The sequence below is a fragment of the Hippocampus bargibanti genome, linkage group LG10 (genome assembly GCF_051943395.1).
Source record: "Hippocampus bargibanti isolate YZ-2025 linkage group LG10, ASM5194339v1, whole genome shotgun sequence".
In the NCBI taxonomy this organism is placed as follows: Eukaryota; Metazoa; Chordata; class Actinopteri; order Syngnathiformes; family Syngnathidae; genus Hippocampus; species Hippocampus bargibanti.
Genome location: NC_142743.1, coordinates 19,334,436 through 19,350,406, shown reverse-complemented (window position 1 = coordinate 19,350,406; position 15,971 = coordinate 19,334,436). Strand labels below are relative to the sequence as shown.

Genomic DNA, 15,971 nt, shown 5'->3' with positions numbered 1-15,971 from the left:
GACAGGGCAAACATTCTCAAAGCTCATATGGGCTGGGCCAACTCCGTTCCTCCATTCTTACTTCACGTAGGTGTGAAGACCAACTGTCCAAATACTTGTCTGTCAATGGATATGTCTGATGCCATCAAAAACGTAACCCGAAGGTCAAAGTGGAGTAAGGTCAAAGTAGAACTTCTTCAAATTACTCTTTTACTGTTGAGCTTTTGTTTTTAAAAGAATAAATCAAATTAGTCCACACGATTTCTTAACTGACCTCAGTCGTGAATGTGGGATGTAAAAGTGCTGGAGTAAATCTTTTCTTAGAATAACAGATCTAAAGAGGCATCTTTCGACCCAAAATATTCCCTTGCGTTCCCATATGAGTCAAGTGTAAATCAATATTCACAAGGCGCTGAACCAAAACAGGCATCTGGATCCATTTGAACCTTCCTTCAACCTTGTCTCCCAATCCTCTCCCACACAAGTGGCTCATGTTCCCACCCCGATGTCCGCTGACTGCACCAAGCCCACAATCACCCTCCCTGCCTCTTGCCCTTTGTCTCCAGGTCACTAGACCCATTTTCGGTCGGGCTCATTGGGTGATCCGCGCTTTGCTCTCAACTCCTCACCTTTCCACCGAACTCCCCGTCTCCAAGTGTACGGCCGAGTGCGTGTCCTGAACCCGCTGTGACTTTAATGAATGTGTCAGTGGTTTGGTATCATCCCGACAGGAGGTTACGGGTCGGTTACGGCGGCTGTGTAACCGCTAGAAAGAAGACAGGGACTGAAGCGGCTTGTGCGCTTCCCGCCTACGTGGCTGACAGCGCCTTCACCCCTTCGACCTTAATGCGGGCGCCTGTGCGGATGTGCTCAAGTGACGTGCGGGTCCGGGTGTCAGTCCATGACAGACGCTCATCATATTTAATCCGGAGGGGATTTTGCAGAAATGAAAAGCTGCTTTTCAATTTTATAATCCTTTAGACCTAATCGCTTCACCCACATCCGTCCATACAGTCCAATTAGATGAACAAGACTGTCCGGATTATTCGCGGCAAACTCATCTTCGTAGTTTGTCCTTGGCCAGTCCAATCACAGAGAGGACTAATGTGGGGAGAACCTAGTAATGACCTTCTTTTTTGTCATTTAAGGAACTAAAAACTGCAATGTCAACCCACCTGCGGTCTTGGCCTTGATATTGATTGCTCCTTAGATGTGTGTGTGTGTGTGTGTGTGTGTGTGTGTGTGTGTGTGTGTGTGTGTGTGTGTGTGTGTGTGTGTGTGTGTGTGTGTGTGTGTGTGTGTGTGTGTGTGTGTGTGTGTGTGTGTGTGTGTGTGTGTGTGTGTGTGTGTGTGTGTGTGTGTGTGTGTGTGTGTGTGTGTGTGTCTCCCAGGTTCGATAGTGACTTTTTGGCCCTCTCACATGATGGAGAAAATGCTCACTACAGTAAAAGAAGTGGCAAAAACGCTGAGTGGATCTATTCAAGGTCAGGCCGGGCCAAGGGACGGCACAAAGGTAGTCTGCCCACGCATATGCCACATACAGCGGGGGCACAAAACAAGCGCCAAAGGTGAAAGGCATGGTGTAGGTAAAACGGTGGGAAAAAAAGTGCTATGATAGGATTAAAGGCATTCCTCAAAGTGACCTTATTTTGTGATATGAAGTGGAATAAAAACAATAGTTGTGAACCACAAATGAATGAATGAAATGAACACTGATGAGAAACGATTGTGGACGTTAGCCTGAAAGAACGGTTGCACCATGTGTGTGTGTGTGTGTGTGTGTGTGTGTGTGTGTGTGTGTGAGGTGCCAGTGGTTTGAGGGTAAAACGAGGCTACTTTGCCCATATTGGCTGCAGTGACATGTGACCGCTGCGATCATTAATGTGTCCTGATGCCACCGGGTATCCTGGCGACCCACATCTCAGCAGTCCACTCTCGATCTTTGGCTGCCACCCAATCTAGGCGGGGTGGGTTGAGGGCGGAGGCCCTCAATCCACCCCGTCTCTCTCTTTCTCTCTCTCTTTCTCTCTCTTTCTCTCTCTAGCTCTCTCTCTCTCTCTCCTCACAACCACTCGATTGCTCGCAAGCCATTGCACACGACTTATAAATGGCAACTTTTTGGGATCGACTGCAAAATTTTGCAACGAACATGAAAAACGTACTATAATCTGCCAAGCGTTTTATCTTTTAAGTGGTAGTGAATGATCGAAACCATTCGCCAACATCATGTGGCAACTTCTTGAAGAAAAAAGCCCTTCTTGACATCTTGCCCACATACAATGTAATTAGAGAGTTGCAGTGTTATGGAACTACAATGCAAAATCATTGGGTGTCTATTCTTTTGAAGCCTTTATTCATTAGCACAGATAGCAAGCAGAAATGCCTGGCTACTTTGGAGATGAAGACACAATCAAATTAAGCATATTGCGCAAAGATGTGTCCACTCCAGTGCCAGGGTTTTTGTCATTTTCACTCAATTTCCAGGACCCACAGAATATTGCGTTTTAGGACTACATAAACATTCAATACACCGTTAGAAACCTTAGAATGTTTTTTTTCCTAATGTAATCCAGCCCATTTTCCAGGGTGATCAATTGTCTTGCTGACTTTTTTTTAAAAACACTTACACGAAGGAATTTGATTAGATTTGATTAGATTAGCCTTTATAAGTGTCCTCCATACTTATTGCCATGTCATTTTTTTGATACTAGTGAAGCATGTTCGACTGGAGACAAATTCCTTGTGTGTCCTACATACTTGGCCAATAAAGATTATTCTAATTCTATATACACTGACATGGTTTGGATTGGATGTACCTTTATTCGTCTCCCAGTGGATCCATTTACATTTCACAGCAGCAAAAATTATGAAAGGAAGAGAAAAGGAAAGAATGAAGTAGAAAAACAAAATACAGGAGCTGCTGCAAAGGCAGCCACTCTCGCGGCGCCATCTTGGAAATCACAGTCTCTCTATGAAGACATAGTCAAGTAGCTGCAAAATTTAAACGTTAACCTCCCATCTCATTTATTTCATCACAATGCTTTTTAACATCCCATAATTCCCATCCAGTCCCTCTTTACTGCTACTCCCAATTTTGTCCTACTTCCCACATTTGGCAAACGTCCGCCACCTTTCCGTCCCTGAGTCTACCTCTCACTTGCATTCACATATAAAATTAATTTGAATTAAGTAATCCCCGAGGACAAAGTCTAGCCCCAGTCAACAGAAACCAACATGCGGAAACTGTTTACGTTAACAAATTCAGACACAAACAAGAAAGCACAGTCGTTAGGACAAGGGAGAGACTGGGTGTGAGATCTTCTGGAGGTAGACTCGAGATGGTGGATGATGCACCCTAGGCTGCTGCAGAGGAGTTAATTACTCCGTACAATCAATAATTCATTATGCTGTCAGTTTGTGTGTCTGCACTTGGTTCAATGTGTGCTGGCATGTTTTGAGTGTACGTAAGCATCACGACTAAAACTATACCAGTAAGCATTTTCTTACCCTGGGAAAGGCAGATTAAGAGGATTGACTCCGTAATGGATTAACCCCATAAGTGTGTGTGCGTTATTTTGTGCGCACTCCTGCAGGTGTCTGTGTGTGTGTGTGTGTGTTTGTGTATGTTTAGCAGGATCAGTGGATCCTGTGTATGAATTGATTAGCTTAAGAAGCTCCTCTGGTTCTCTTTTAATGACCACATCAGCACTTTTTCACCACAGGGAGGATAAATCTGGAGACGTCAGTCACGCCAACAAGACGCTGCCCCTTTAAGATGGTTGAGCTGTCACTCAAACATCAGTCAGAGCAGCACCCCCCTTGGACTTTTGAGACCATGCTGTGTCAGTGCATCTAAGATGATAGATGAGCCCTATGTGTGTGGGAAGAAGGTGGACTAGGCTTGATGCAGTATTTATACGTCAGCAGGAATTCAGCTTTTAACTGCATCATCCTGAAGCTGGGTTTAGTAGTTTTGCACATGCGCGCCTCAAGGAATACACATTCCATGTAAAGTCAAGAAAAACAAGAGCTTGACAAGACAGAATGAAATATAACATGACCAATTAGCCTATTGGAGGCAACAATACGCCTACTCCCTCTGTGGACGTCCACCCTCTGAACACCTTAGGGGGTTAACTACAGTATACATACAAGAAAAAAATGCACATTCACATACACTGTCATTCTGTGGCGCTTCGCTTGTCCCCAGTGTTAGATCCTGCTAATACGTGATGCTGAGCGCACACACATTTAGACAGCAGGGCACAGACACATGGCTCACGGGCTGAGGATGCTGGAATGTGTGTGTGTTTGTGTCTGTGTGTGCGCACACACACACTGGCAGCTATTTTGCAAAGATAAAACAGTGTTTAGATGTGAGCTGCGGGGTGTGCGGTACCATATGTCAACTGATGTGTAAATAAGAAGACATGAATCCAGGGAGGAGAGGACAGCGATCAGGCGGCATGACGTGGACAAAGAGCACGACAGCCAGACAGAAAGAAGTGGCTTAGTGTCAGCAGCCAGGATGGTTTTGAAAGTCAAAGTAAATTAGTTTAAGTGTCATGCGAGTGACTTCTCAAAGTGTTCTACCTGTTTGTTGTACTTGTTCCCGGTCTGGCAGCTGTAGTCTGAGCATTGGTCTGACCCCAGGGACATGGCGTCTCCGTTTCCGCTGCTGCTGCTGCTGGAGCCGGTGCTTCCCACACAGCCACCGCTGCCCACGAAGGTGTTGGAGGGCGGCAGTTCCTGGACTGCCTGATGTTTCTTTCCTTCAGCTGGAGGCGAGTGCGGTTGGAGATTGACTGCAGGGAGAGGCGAGCTGGACTTGTAGTGCCTGGCCAAATCTGGGCTTGATTGGTGGCGCCTTCCGCCGCCCATCCTCGGGCTGCCGGGGTCACCATCCACAGCGCAGTAGCGTGCTGCCAGGCGGTCACTCGCACTGCTGATATCCTCCTCTTCGTCGTCGTTGGCGTGGCGGCGAAGCCCGTTAACAGTGACAATGCCGCTGTAGAGCGACCTATCCGACTTGACAGCTCCGGCTGCTGTGCCACCACCACTTCCATTGCGTTTGTCTCGTCGAGGTTTGCGGCCTCGGTCGGATCCGCCGCCACGGCCGACCTGCGGCTGGGCCCCAGATGGACTGAAGAAATCTTCTTCCGGCTCCTTCTTACCAGCTTCGTAGCCATTCTTGCCTTGAGCTCCACATTGTCTCGCTGTGACGACGAGGAGGATCACCAGGATGACGGCCGCGGCTCCTGCCAGGACACCGATGGCGACGCTGAGGCGCTGTTTACCTAATGCACGTTCACTGTCTGGGTCACCTGCAATGTCCAGTGACAATGGAGCCAGCAAGCTTCGGCTGACCTGAAAACAGCAAAGAGCCACAAAGTTACAGGGGGAAAATAAAAACAAAGGGTGAAACCGATGTGTCAATTTCAGTTATTCCGGGTCAGACGTTTCAGGATTCTCGAAACAGAAAAAGCATGAGAGCTTGGGTATATTCTGCACTGATCAACCCACATTAAAAGGCAGACTGTACAATACACTTACATGGGAATTAAAAATAATATCTAGTTAGTTTGATGAGCTTATTTTACAGATTGTTAATAAATTGAATAATTCAAAAACAAATTGGATTAATCTACGATTTCTGCATGTTGCTTCCAGTCGTAACGGACTCATTGCCAAAATAACACGAACCCGGTGTATACCTAGAGGCCACTTGCAAACGACAGAGAACAACATACAACAATTTCCAAAATCTGTGTTTCAAATTTCATTTGTAATACAATAAAACCTCAAAGGGCAAATGGCTACAAGTATGACAAAAGTTTTTTCAAAACTAATCTAATTTTTTGTGAACCTTAGAGGGAAGACACTCATACAAGGTAGGAACATGCAACCTTGACACAGAAAACGCCTTAGCCAAAACAAAAAAAAGAAAATCCACACAAAACATTCTAGCTGTGAGCCACCAGCTATAACCACTCCTTCACTGTGGTGCCAAGAGACAAATCACAGATGAGTTACAAAGAAAAATACTTAATCAGCAATGATGCAATAGGTCTGAGACGCAGCGAAACATCAAACAGCATCTTCATCTTAATTAAACCAATCAATGTGTTTTATGGGAATCTTTTTCAGTTCTTCCCAGACACACGGAGTGTCACAAAATATACAATTTGTTGTGCGCCGAGGTTGTAGCATTTTGAATTGCGTCCGTAATCCGATTGTGAGCATCTACTGGGTTGTACAGGAAATAGCCCAGATTACGCCTTTTAAAGTCGATATCAGGAGAAAAAGGCAAGTACAGACTTCAAGGTCGCACAGTGAAAGAAGCAGCAGTCAATACAGATCCACAAAAAAAGCACAGACACAAAAACCAAAATGGCACAAAATGACTGTATCCCCATTACAAGTGTGGTCTCTTCAGCACACAAAGCCGAAATTGTGAAGGCAAGTGTGGGAGTGGATTTATGCAAGATTTGTTATCCTTTTTTTCCCATGAAAATGTGGAAGGATAGTGATGTGTAAGGCTAAGATGCATTCCTGCTGTTGATGTGAGGCTATTTGAATCAATATATTTTACACTTAAAACATGATCTGAAGACTGTGATCTTCCACTTAAGGTCGACACTGATATCAATGCACACATATCCCCAACTCTCCTACTGATTGCTTCAAGAAACACATTTTTACCGGTTATGGACCTTTTCACCATCAGTGACAAGACACTTTTGCAGTTCACGTTGTCTAATCACTTATTTGAAGCTACCTGACCAATATGAAATTATAAAGCAATACTGAGAAAATCATTTTGCTTAGACAAGTGAGAAAAGCGAGATACGTGCTGATGTATATGTCCGGACTTACATGACTCGGCAGTGTAAACTGCCTGTTCGTTAGACACCTCATTATCCAGCCCTGACGTGTAGTCTCAAAGCTCATATGACAATTTCTTCTCTCCTGTCAACGCTGGAAATTATATACTCAAGTAATCCCTGAAACATTCTGCCGCTTTAATAGTAACACTTTGCGGGAATGAATGACAGAAATAGCAAGGGTGAAGGTGAGTGTGTAGCCCAGGGTTTGCAATAACCCTCAAGAAAAAAAGCCCTCCTCCTCAGAAATACTTAGAATGCTTTAGTGAGTCCTCCCGCTCAGTGGGGTGGGACTGAGCGGTAAAGGTTTAAATGTTCCCAAAGACTTTCGCCAGATATTCGTCAACGATTTTAAAGATTTTGTTCATGTTGGCAAGACATTTTAAACAATGTGAGTACATTCAAACCTGTCAATCAGAATCCAAGTTCAACCCTTAAAGGAATTATATCTTCTGATACATGAGCTTGATCCCAAATTAGCTTAACATGAGGGTCTACGTAGTCTACACCTTGCATTGTCCTCTGAATGATCTGATTCCCACTACAGATGCGGATGACACTGGGGCCATGACATATTCTCTTTTGACCTTGCTATCGATTCCAAATTAGATCTCAGATGGAGCTGGACGTACTTGCAAGTGAGCTCCGGTGTGTAGGCATCAGCTGTTATAATTTATTCAGCACTTCATTATCCAGGTGGGGAATGTGTAAAGTGTAAAACCTCTGTCAAGGCTAGTGTCAAGTACCACTTCTTTTAATGATGAACGATAAAGAAGCCTTGCATGAAGGCGTTGATGCATAAATATGAGGGTATATGCTATATACACAGAAACAAAAAAAATGCCCTTATCACAACAAAGAAATACAGCAATATTATATATATATATATATGTCCTCCAATTGTATATCATTAATACGTTAAAATTCATCCTTGACATTGACCACATAACAATTTGTCATCAGTACCAACAATTTATCATTAAACTCAGATGTTTATAACTCCTACTCTGGCATCCCTTCACTGGCTCTCTATACATTTTAGTGTTCTTTTCAAGATCTTATTATTTGTCTTCAAATCTTTAAATGGCCTCGATCCTCCTTACTTCTCAGAGCTCATCCACCCCTACAGACCTTCGCGGTGCTTCAGGTCTGCTGACCAGACATTATTGTGCCAAAAACTCAGAGGGGATCGCTGATTGGATGGTCGCAATGTCACTTTTTGGTTACTCTTTCTGTAACAACATTATCTGTACCACAACAATACTGTATGGGCAAACCAATGGAAACAAAGACCCATATTTTGAAAGCTTCTACAAATAATAAAATTAAAATCAATTTTTTTGTTGGGGACTAGTTGGTGTGTTGTGCTGCAATTGTGTGTTTTGCGCCGCAATACAGTGATAACGTGGTTAGCATGTCTTCCTTACAAACGTTTTGGGTTTTGAATCTTGTCTCCTGTATTGGTGTTTGTTGTTTGTCTATTCCATAAATTATTATCATCCTATACAGAAGACAGGCGACCTGCTCTCAGAAGAGAATAGTTTAACATTTACAAACTACAATGGTAACTAATATTATTCTATGCAGCTAGACGTGTCAAACTTTTTTCTTTCAACACTACTCAGGATAGTGTAAATGAAAGGTCTGTAAAAATTGTACACTTTTACTTTGACAGCCAATAAATATTGTTTCACACATGACACCATTGAAAGATCAACGTGTTGAGTTTTAGCTCAATTAAATCTTTGGCCACATGGACTGTATGTCAGTGCAGCGAGATTTTAAATTTGACTGTGTTTGAAGAATTTGTTTCAGCTCTCCCGTAGGGTCCCATTCATTTGGTATTCCATAAAATATTTATAGAAAATCGGCATTCTTACTGATCTGCTGTAATGTGAAACTGGCTTTTTTCTTCACATTCATGCTTTAACACGACACAGAATTATGTTGAAATGCTACTGCTCATGTTAGCATCATCTTCATCATCATCATCATCATCATCATCATCATCATCATCATCATCGTCATAATCTCTGAATCTCGATTCACGTTTCCAAAATGGTGCAAGATTGACGGTTAAAGAATGTGAAAGTTGTAACATGATCAAAAACCCTTAAATAAGTGGTTTCGACAGCATCTTTGAATTTTTGCCAATTAGCGAACACCAGCAATAGCAGATTTAGAAAAAACAAAACACAAATTTCCTGTCAAGATGCCATGACGCTAACAGATGTTTTCCCTGTCTATTTACAACTGGCACCTATGCACCACTGTTTGACTTCAATATGAGATGGCAATATTGTCTATTCACAGACTTTCCCTTCAATAATCCTAAACTATGCATATGAATCAAATACAAAGTTCACATCAGTTATAACACATGATAACGTTTTATTGGACTGACTGGTCCCAGTCATTTAGGCCCATCATCTTTTATTCCTCCTGTCAGCACCACTGTTGGAACACTTTCCAAATTGTGGGCTGTATTGGCCCACATGGGTGTTTTGTTGTTCTATTTGACCTTGTTGATCTATTCTTGAGTGAAATTTCAATTTAGTGAGGTGGACTGGCTTGTGTCCAAATACAAAGACTTCGACTACGCCGTTATTTTTTTTCACACGGTTGTTCCCCTAAAATTCCAGTTTCACCAATCCTATGAACATATCTCAAAAACAAAACAAAATGATTGTTACATTTCTATGTAGAATTAAGTCAAAAATCCAATGCTATCTCAGGGACTGTCCTTTTCCTTTCAAATGCCTCCAAGTCATTTTACTTGTGCTCTGTTCACCTAACTGGAAATGTACAGACCTGACAGTTGGAGACCTTTGCTTTGGAAGAAAAAAAAAACAAAAAGATCACCTGGTGGGATAAAACAAAACACTTTTTGGAACATTCAACGTTACCATGCAGCCCCTGAGCCAATTTAATTACTAGTCAATTCAATTTACTTGATGCACACCAGAGAGTGATTTTTTTGTGGTTATTACCTTTCACCATTTGTAGATTAACTGAGCCATTTTTCAAGCGTAATGGGATGGGAATTTTGTTAATATAATGAGGAACAGAGAGGAAAAAAAACGTGGTTTGTACCAGCTGTACACAACGTTAATTTGGACTGCTGTGGTTGTTTCTAGTGTAACAGTAATGCTGTTATGTCTCGACAATTTGTTCTACAAGCTTGTTCTTCTTCCAGTAAACTTTTTACTTCCACAAGAACACACGTTTCGATAAGTGCAGAGGGTTTATTTCTTGATATTCGAATCATTCCCCTTGTAAAATGACTTATTTAGCATTGAACCTTGCTCTCAGGTACTTTGTTTTCATGTCGGAATACTAAAGCCCAGCGTGTGCGGCATGATACAACAGAAACGCCTAAACCTCATCAATATTCAGGGCCTACTATAGCAAAACTACCCTGCTTAAGTGCAGCTTCCATTCAAATGAACATACTTCAACAGACTCTGGGAGGCCGAAACTGGGCCAGTCAGTCTCTCTCTGTCTGCCTCTAACACAATATCACTGCTAATGCTTTCGCTATGTCATCTTCTCTTTTGCTCTCTCTCTCTCTCTCTCTCTCTCTCTCTCTCTCTCTCTCTCTCTCTCTCTCTCTCTCTCTCTCTCTCTCCCTCTCTCTCCCTCTCTCACACACACACACAAACACACAGACACACAAGCATACCTATTTCCCTCAACTCTGCGTTCAATGTACCGTAAACGAAAAACCACTTCAGTAATAACTGTTATTTTAACAACGCAGTCATTATAAGAAGTCATACTGGACTAAGAACACACTCCTGCCTGATTCTAACAACACCAAAAAAATCAGCACTGCCAATAGTCCTCAAAAGATAAATGTGATTCTTTATCTGGGACGAATGTAGACACAATTAAAGTCCTAAAAATGGTCAAAGAACTGCAAACCCAGAGTGGAGAATCCATTTATTTAATTCGAGCAAGAAAATAATCGCCTTACCACTTTAGTTTAAACAGCTACAATCAGTTTTAATTAGTAGTCGCCTCTTTTGTAATGTGATATCAGTGTTGCCATTATTGGAATGGATAACAGGACGGAATAAGCTCTGGCTATCATTACCACCTCCATGGAACAATCTACGCAAACCAAAAAGGGACCGCTCATTGCCTCTTCCAATTAGGATTCTTTTCATTCAAGTTCTGCCAACTCGAACAACTTCCACGTGAAGGTATACTGTAGGTGCAATAATCCCATGAAGATATTACCTGTGCGTCCACCAGGGATGCGTTGACCAAGCTCTCGTTGATGAAGACATGCACCAGAGCGGTGGCGCAGAGCGAGGGGATCCCGCTGTCGTTGACCCTGACCACCAGGCGATGTAGACCTTTGTGGCGCCGCTCCAGTGGCTCTGCCAATGTGATCACACCATTGGAATGGCCGATCTCAAACAATCTGAAAGGATTCCCTCCAATCAATGCATAGTGAAGATCCGCATTTGGGCCAGTGTCCAAGTCGATGGCGGTGACAGTCCTGACGATCGTGCGGGCACTACTTGCAGGTGGGAGCAACGTATAGGAATCATTGGCTGGAGATGTGATAGAGGGAGGGTTGTCGTTCTCGTCGGTCACAAAAAGCGATACTGTGGCTGTGGCAGTTTTGCGCGGGTCTCCTCCATCCACAGCACGCACGCGGAATGTGTAGGTGGAGAGCTTTTCACGGTCAAACGACAAAGTGGAGAAGATGGTGCCTGTGTTGTTCTCAATGGAGAAAACTTCTTCTTGCTCCTTTTCCCCATTGTCTCCTGCACTTTTATCTCCTGACTTCTTCTCATCCAGACCATCCATGTCTACAAAGAGGGTGAGTTCTGCATTGTCACCTTCATCAGCATCCGTCACAGTCACCATGCCCACTGGGCTGTTGGCAAGCAGGTTTTCTTTGACATAGAATGTAAAAACTTCCTGGACAAACTTTGGTGCATTGTCGTTGCGGTCGGTCACCTGAATAACAACAGTGGCTGAACCTTGCAAATGAGGTGTGCCCTTGTCCTTGGCAACGACTTTGAGGTCATACCTCTCTCGCTGCTCTCGGTCAAGCATGCCAGTGGCACGAATATCGCCATTTTCTGGATCTATATAAAAGGGCCCATTTGAAACTGGATCCAGTGAATAAGCAATCTCCGCATTCTTGCCACTGTCTGCATCTGTGGCAACCACAGTGACGACCCTCTCGTTGGGAGAATTGTTTTCTCCAAAGTGGACCTCCACTACACTTTGAGCAAAGACCGGGGGATGGTCATTGTAATCGACCACTCGCACCATCAGTGAACTGTTGCTGGAAAGACTGGGGCTTCCAGAATCTACTGCGACAATAGTGACGCTGTACTCTTTTGTGACCTCGTAGTCCAGCAAGGCTGAGGTATGCAGAAAGAATTTTTTCTTGTTCCTGTGAATAAAAAAAGTCAAGTATACATTTACACATTGGAATACAATACAATACAATACATATTTGTTTATATGTATGTATTTTCTGGTACATGTATCCAGGTACTTTTTAAGTTCTCTTCAAGATCTTTAAAACAATGCATGTTCCATCGTACAGTATGTTAATTGTTTACATCCACGTTATTTTGTAACTGTAGTCAATCAGGCAACCTTGAGGAGTAAATGCGTAGAAGAAAAAAATATTGAGCTTATTTCCCTGACTTATCACACATGTTTCTTGTCAAAAACAATAAAACTCAGTTTAATAACCGTAACACTATGCAAGTATCATGCTCGCTATAGTTTGGTTTGCTCATGTTTCTTTGTGTTTGCTTTGTGTTTTTTCATCACTCGTCAATGTCTTGAGAAAATAGTTTTACAGCAGTCTTAAAAGCGCTGACATTTGGAATAGTATACTGTTGCAATAACACTACTAAATGAGTCAGAAAACCCTTGACTTCATTGAATATTTAGGAAGCAGATTTACAGATAGCGTGACGTTTTATCCTCTCTGCGATTTGCGTGAATAGCGACTTTAATTTAGCTGAAATAAAAGAAAAGCGCATGATGAAAGACTTTGTTTTTGTGGACTTACTGTGAAACGTAGAATTTGCTCAGATACTTTTTGGAACAAGAACACTTGTACAGAATTGTTTTTTTATAGTTTTTTTATAGTTTTTTTCCCCTCCGTTGTGGTGTATAATTTTCATCCTCATGACTTAGAATGCTTTATTATTATTTCACCTAATGGGTTTTTGTAACGCCTTGTAAGAATATTTTAAGTCAATCCATAGGCAACAATTAAGCTCCCTGTTGATCAACAATTTACTTTTTCCTGACTCACCTGTCAAAGGCTTCATCTGCAGGTAAGGGTGGGAGTGCTGTTTCACCAGCAGGCTTCAATGTGAATGGGACATCTCCCACAACTGTACAGGTCACAGCTCCATTTTCTCCTTGGTCTCGGTCCGAAACTTGAACCAGAGCGACTGGTGTGTCTACCAGAACGTTCTCAGGTACCAGAGATGCTCCATCTCGAACAGGTATTCTTCCGATCTTTCGAATCTCTACGACTGGGACGTTGTCATTTTCATCACGGACTGCCAAAATGACCGTGGTTCGATCACTGCGTGGTGGCTGACCCCTGTCCCGAGCTGTGACTGTGAACCTTAGCTGGGCCACCTCTTCCCTGTCTATCCTGTGAAGAACGCTCAACCAACCCGTCGCCTCATCCAGTCGTAGCAGGCGCCTGACCGATTCTGTGGCCGCTCCAAAGACGTATTCCACCTGCCCGTTCACACCGATGTCACGGTCTGAAGCCCTCACCTGGAGTACTGGTGTTCCAGGAGGTGCATTTTCTGCCATTTCCGCCTCATAAGTGGGCCTTTCAAACATTGGGCTATTGTCGTTTACATCTGTGATAGAAACCCGAAGGAGAGCCTGAGATGATCGTGGAGGGTTCCCTCCATCTCGAACACGGAGGATCAGTTCATATGAGTCTTTTTGCTCGCGGTCCAATGTACCCTTGACAATGAGTTGGGGTTGTTTTTCACCATCAGGGATATCTGCCACTTGGAGTTCAAACACAGTGCTCCTGGATCCTCCCACATTATCTCCACTCCTCCCCCTTCTATCAGCTAGCCCATCCACTCTACCGATGGGATTCGCTCCCGTTGTACGTCTTGCTGAACTCGACCCAGTCGCACCTTCTTGGATCAGCTCGTAGCGGTCGATACCGTTTCGCCCAAAATCACGATCTGTCGCAGTGGGAAGCAGGTAAAGCGTGCCAATTGGACGGTTTTCCTCCACTGAGAGCTGGAGCACCGGTGATGGGAAGGAAGGAGTGTTGTCGTTGATGTCCGTTATGACTACGCGGCCTTCAAACAAATCCACCCAGCTTTGCAGGGGGCCAATCACAGACACCTCAAAGTCCAAGAAGCACTCATTTTCGTCAAAAATCATCTGGCATTGGGGCAGTTTCTCCCTGTCGATGCGCCTCTGCCCTGTTGTCAGCTCACCGGTCACATTGTCGATCTTGAAGAACTCAGAGCCGCTTTCCAGGGCAAAAGTTACGTCGCCACTGCCTGTACCCGCTGTCAGGCCCAGGTCTGCAGCCACGTTGCCTATCTTGACGTCAGGGGGGCCCTCCTCCGCTACCCGGTACCGGAGAGCTGAGCGTGCACCGGGCAGCTGAGTCAGCAGGTGCAGCAGCACTAAGCCCACGAGCCTGAAAGCCTGCACCGAGGAGTGCATTGCACCAAGTCTATGCATGGCTCCGTCCTGCTCTGCTTGTCTCTCTCCTTACTGTGTCTTGAATCACTGGCAGCCCTGCCTCTGATTTCTTTATAGCTCGTTCGTGATGTATTGTAGCCCACGGTGTGGGTGTTGGATTATTGTTTCTCCCTTCTGACTGACAACACTCTTTGGCTGATGTCTTGCTACTTCCTTTATTCTCCTGTCTCTTCAACTTCTATTGCGACTGAGTCTTGTCCTTGTTGGGCTTTTCAAATCACGTTATATATTTATATTGAAATCCAACGTGCTGCAGAAAAAAAAGAGAAAAAACCTTTGATTAACTAACGCACCACACATGAATGTTACTGCTGTGTGATATTCATCACTTTTCATTATTCTAGTCACATATGGGACATCAGCTTTTTATCCCGTGCCTGACTTTACCGAAACTGCAATGCAGCACCTTCCACTACACACAAAGAGGAGGCGAGCTGCGCTTCCCACTTACACATGAACAACACAGAGAATGACCAAATAACAAGTCCAATGTAAATCACTCAAGAAGCGGGGATTGGAGTTTAGGGGTTGGGGGCTGGAGATACTTGTCTTACCTTAAGAGCCGGCGGATGCCTTCGCTTTCTTTCCCCGCAGTGGCGGAGCAACGTGCCAAGCCATTGGAATCCAACGCGTAACTTGAAAGGGGACACGATCTTCTCCGCAGCCACCCCGTAGCCACTTTATTTAATGCTAACGGTTAAAAAAGTACCCAAGCGAGGCTGTTAATTTAGCGCCTATTTGGACGAGCTAAAGCGGAAAATCCCGGCAAAGCGGCATCAATTACGCGTAAATCCTCGCCAACACTCTGCTCGGGATGTCGGAAATGGACCGAGTGAAGATGCGTCTTTTTCGAAGAGTCCCGCATTCTCTCTCTCTCTCGCTCACCCCCTCTGTCTCTCTCTGTCTCTCTCTCTCTGTGTCTCTCTCTTTCTCTCTCTCAACTTGCACCTCCTCCTCTGTATCCTTCTCTGACTACCCCTCCGCACCCCTCTCTCACCTGCATTGCTCAGGACTGCTGCTCTAACTCCCGATGCTGCAGTCTCTCGCTCTCTCGCTCGCTCTCTCCTGCAACATTCTCTGCCCCAACTCATCCACTGGGCAGGAGAAGCGATGTTGGGTCGTTGTGTGTGTTTGTGGGTTGCAGAGGACAGAACCTTCAACCGTCAATTTATCTATCTCCATCCCCCTATCTCGTCCTGCGTCCAGTCATAGAATGAGATTAAATGGCTTGCTGTCCCGACTGCGGACCCCCCCCCCCCTTTCGTCCCGTCCACGCATCAGAATCAGAATCAGAATACCTTTATTCGTCCCGCAATGGGGAAATTGCTGGCTTTACATCTTTATTCTCATCTTCTTCTTTTC

General features: G+C 44.2%; 1 protein-coding gene across 1 annotated transcript in view; it reads right to left on the bottom strand.

The window, feature by feature from the left end:
• Positions 1 to 15,523, bottom strand: part of pcdh7a (protocadherin 7a) — a 44,685-nt gene extending 29,162 nt beyond the window's left edge. Inside the window, exons 1-4 of the mRNA XM_089006724.1 lie at positions 15,164 to 15,523; positions 13,165 to 14,859; positions 11,106 to 12,282; positions 4,573 to 5,346 (exon numbers count right to left, since the gene is read on the bottom strand). Of these exons, the coding sequence (XP_088862850.1) occupies positions 4,573 to 5,346; positions 11,106 to 12,282; positions 13,165 to 14,588 (3,375 nt within the window). The 5' untranslated portion in view covers positions 14,589 to 14,859; positions 15,164 to 15,523. The remainder of the gene's footprint in view (positions 1 to 4,572; positions 5,347 to 11,105; positions 12,283 to 13,164; positions 14,860 to 15,163) is intronic.
• Positions 15,524 to 15,971: the final 448 nt, after the last annotated feature.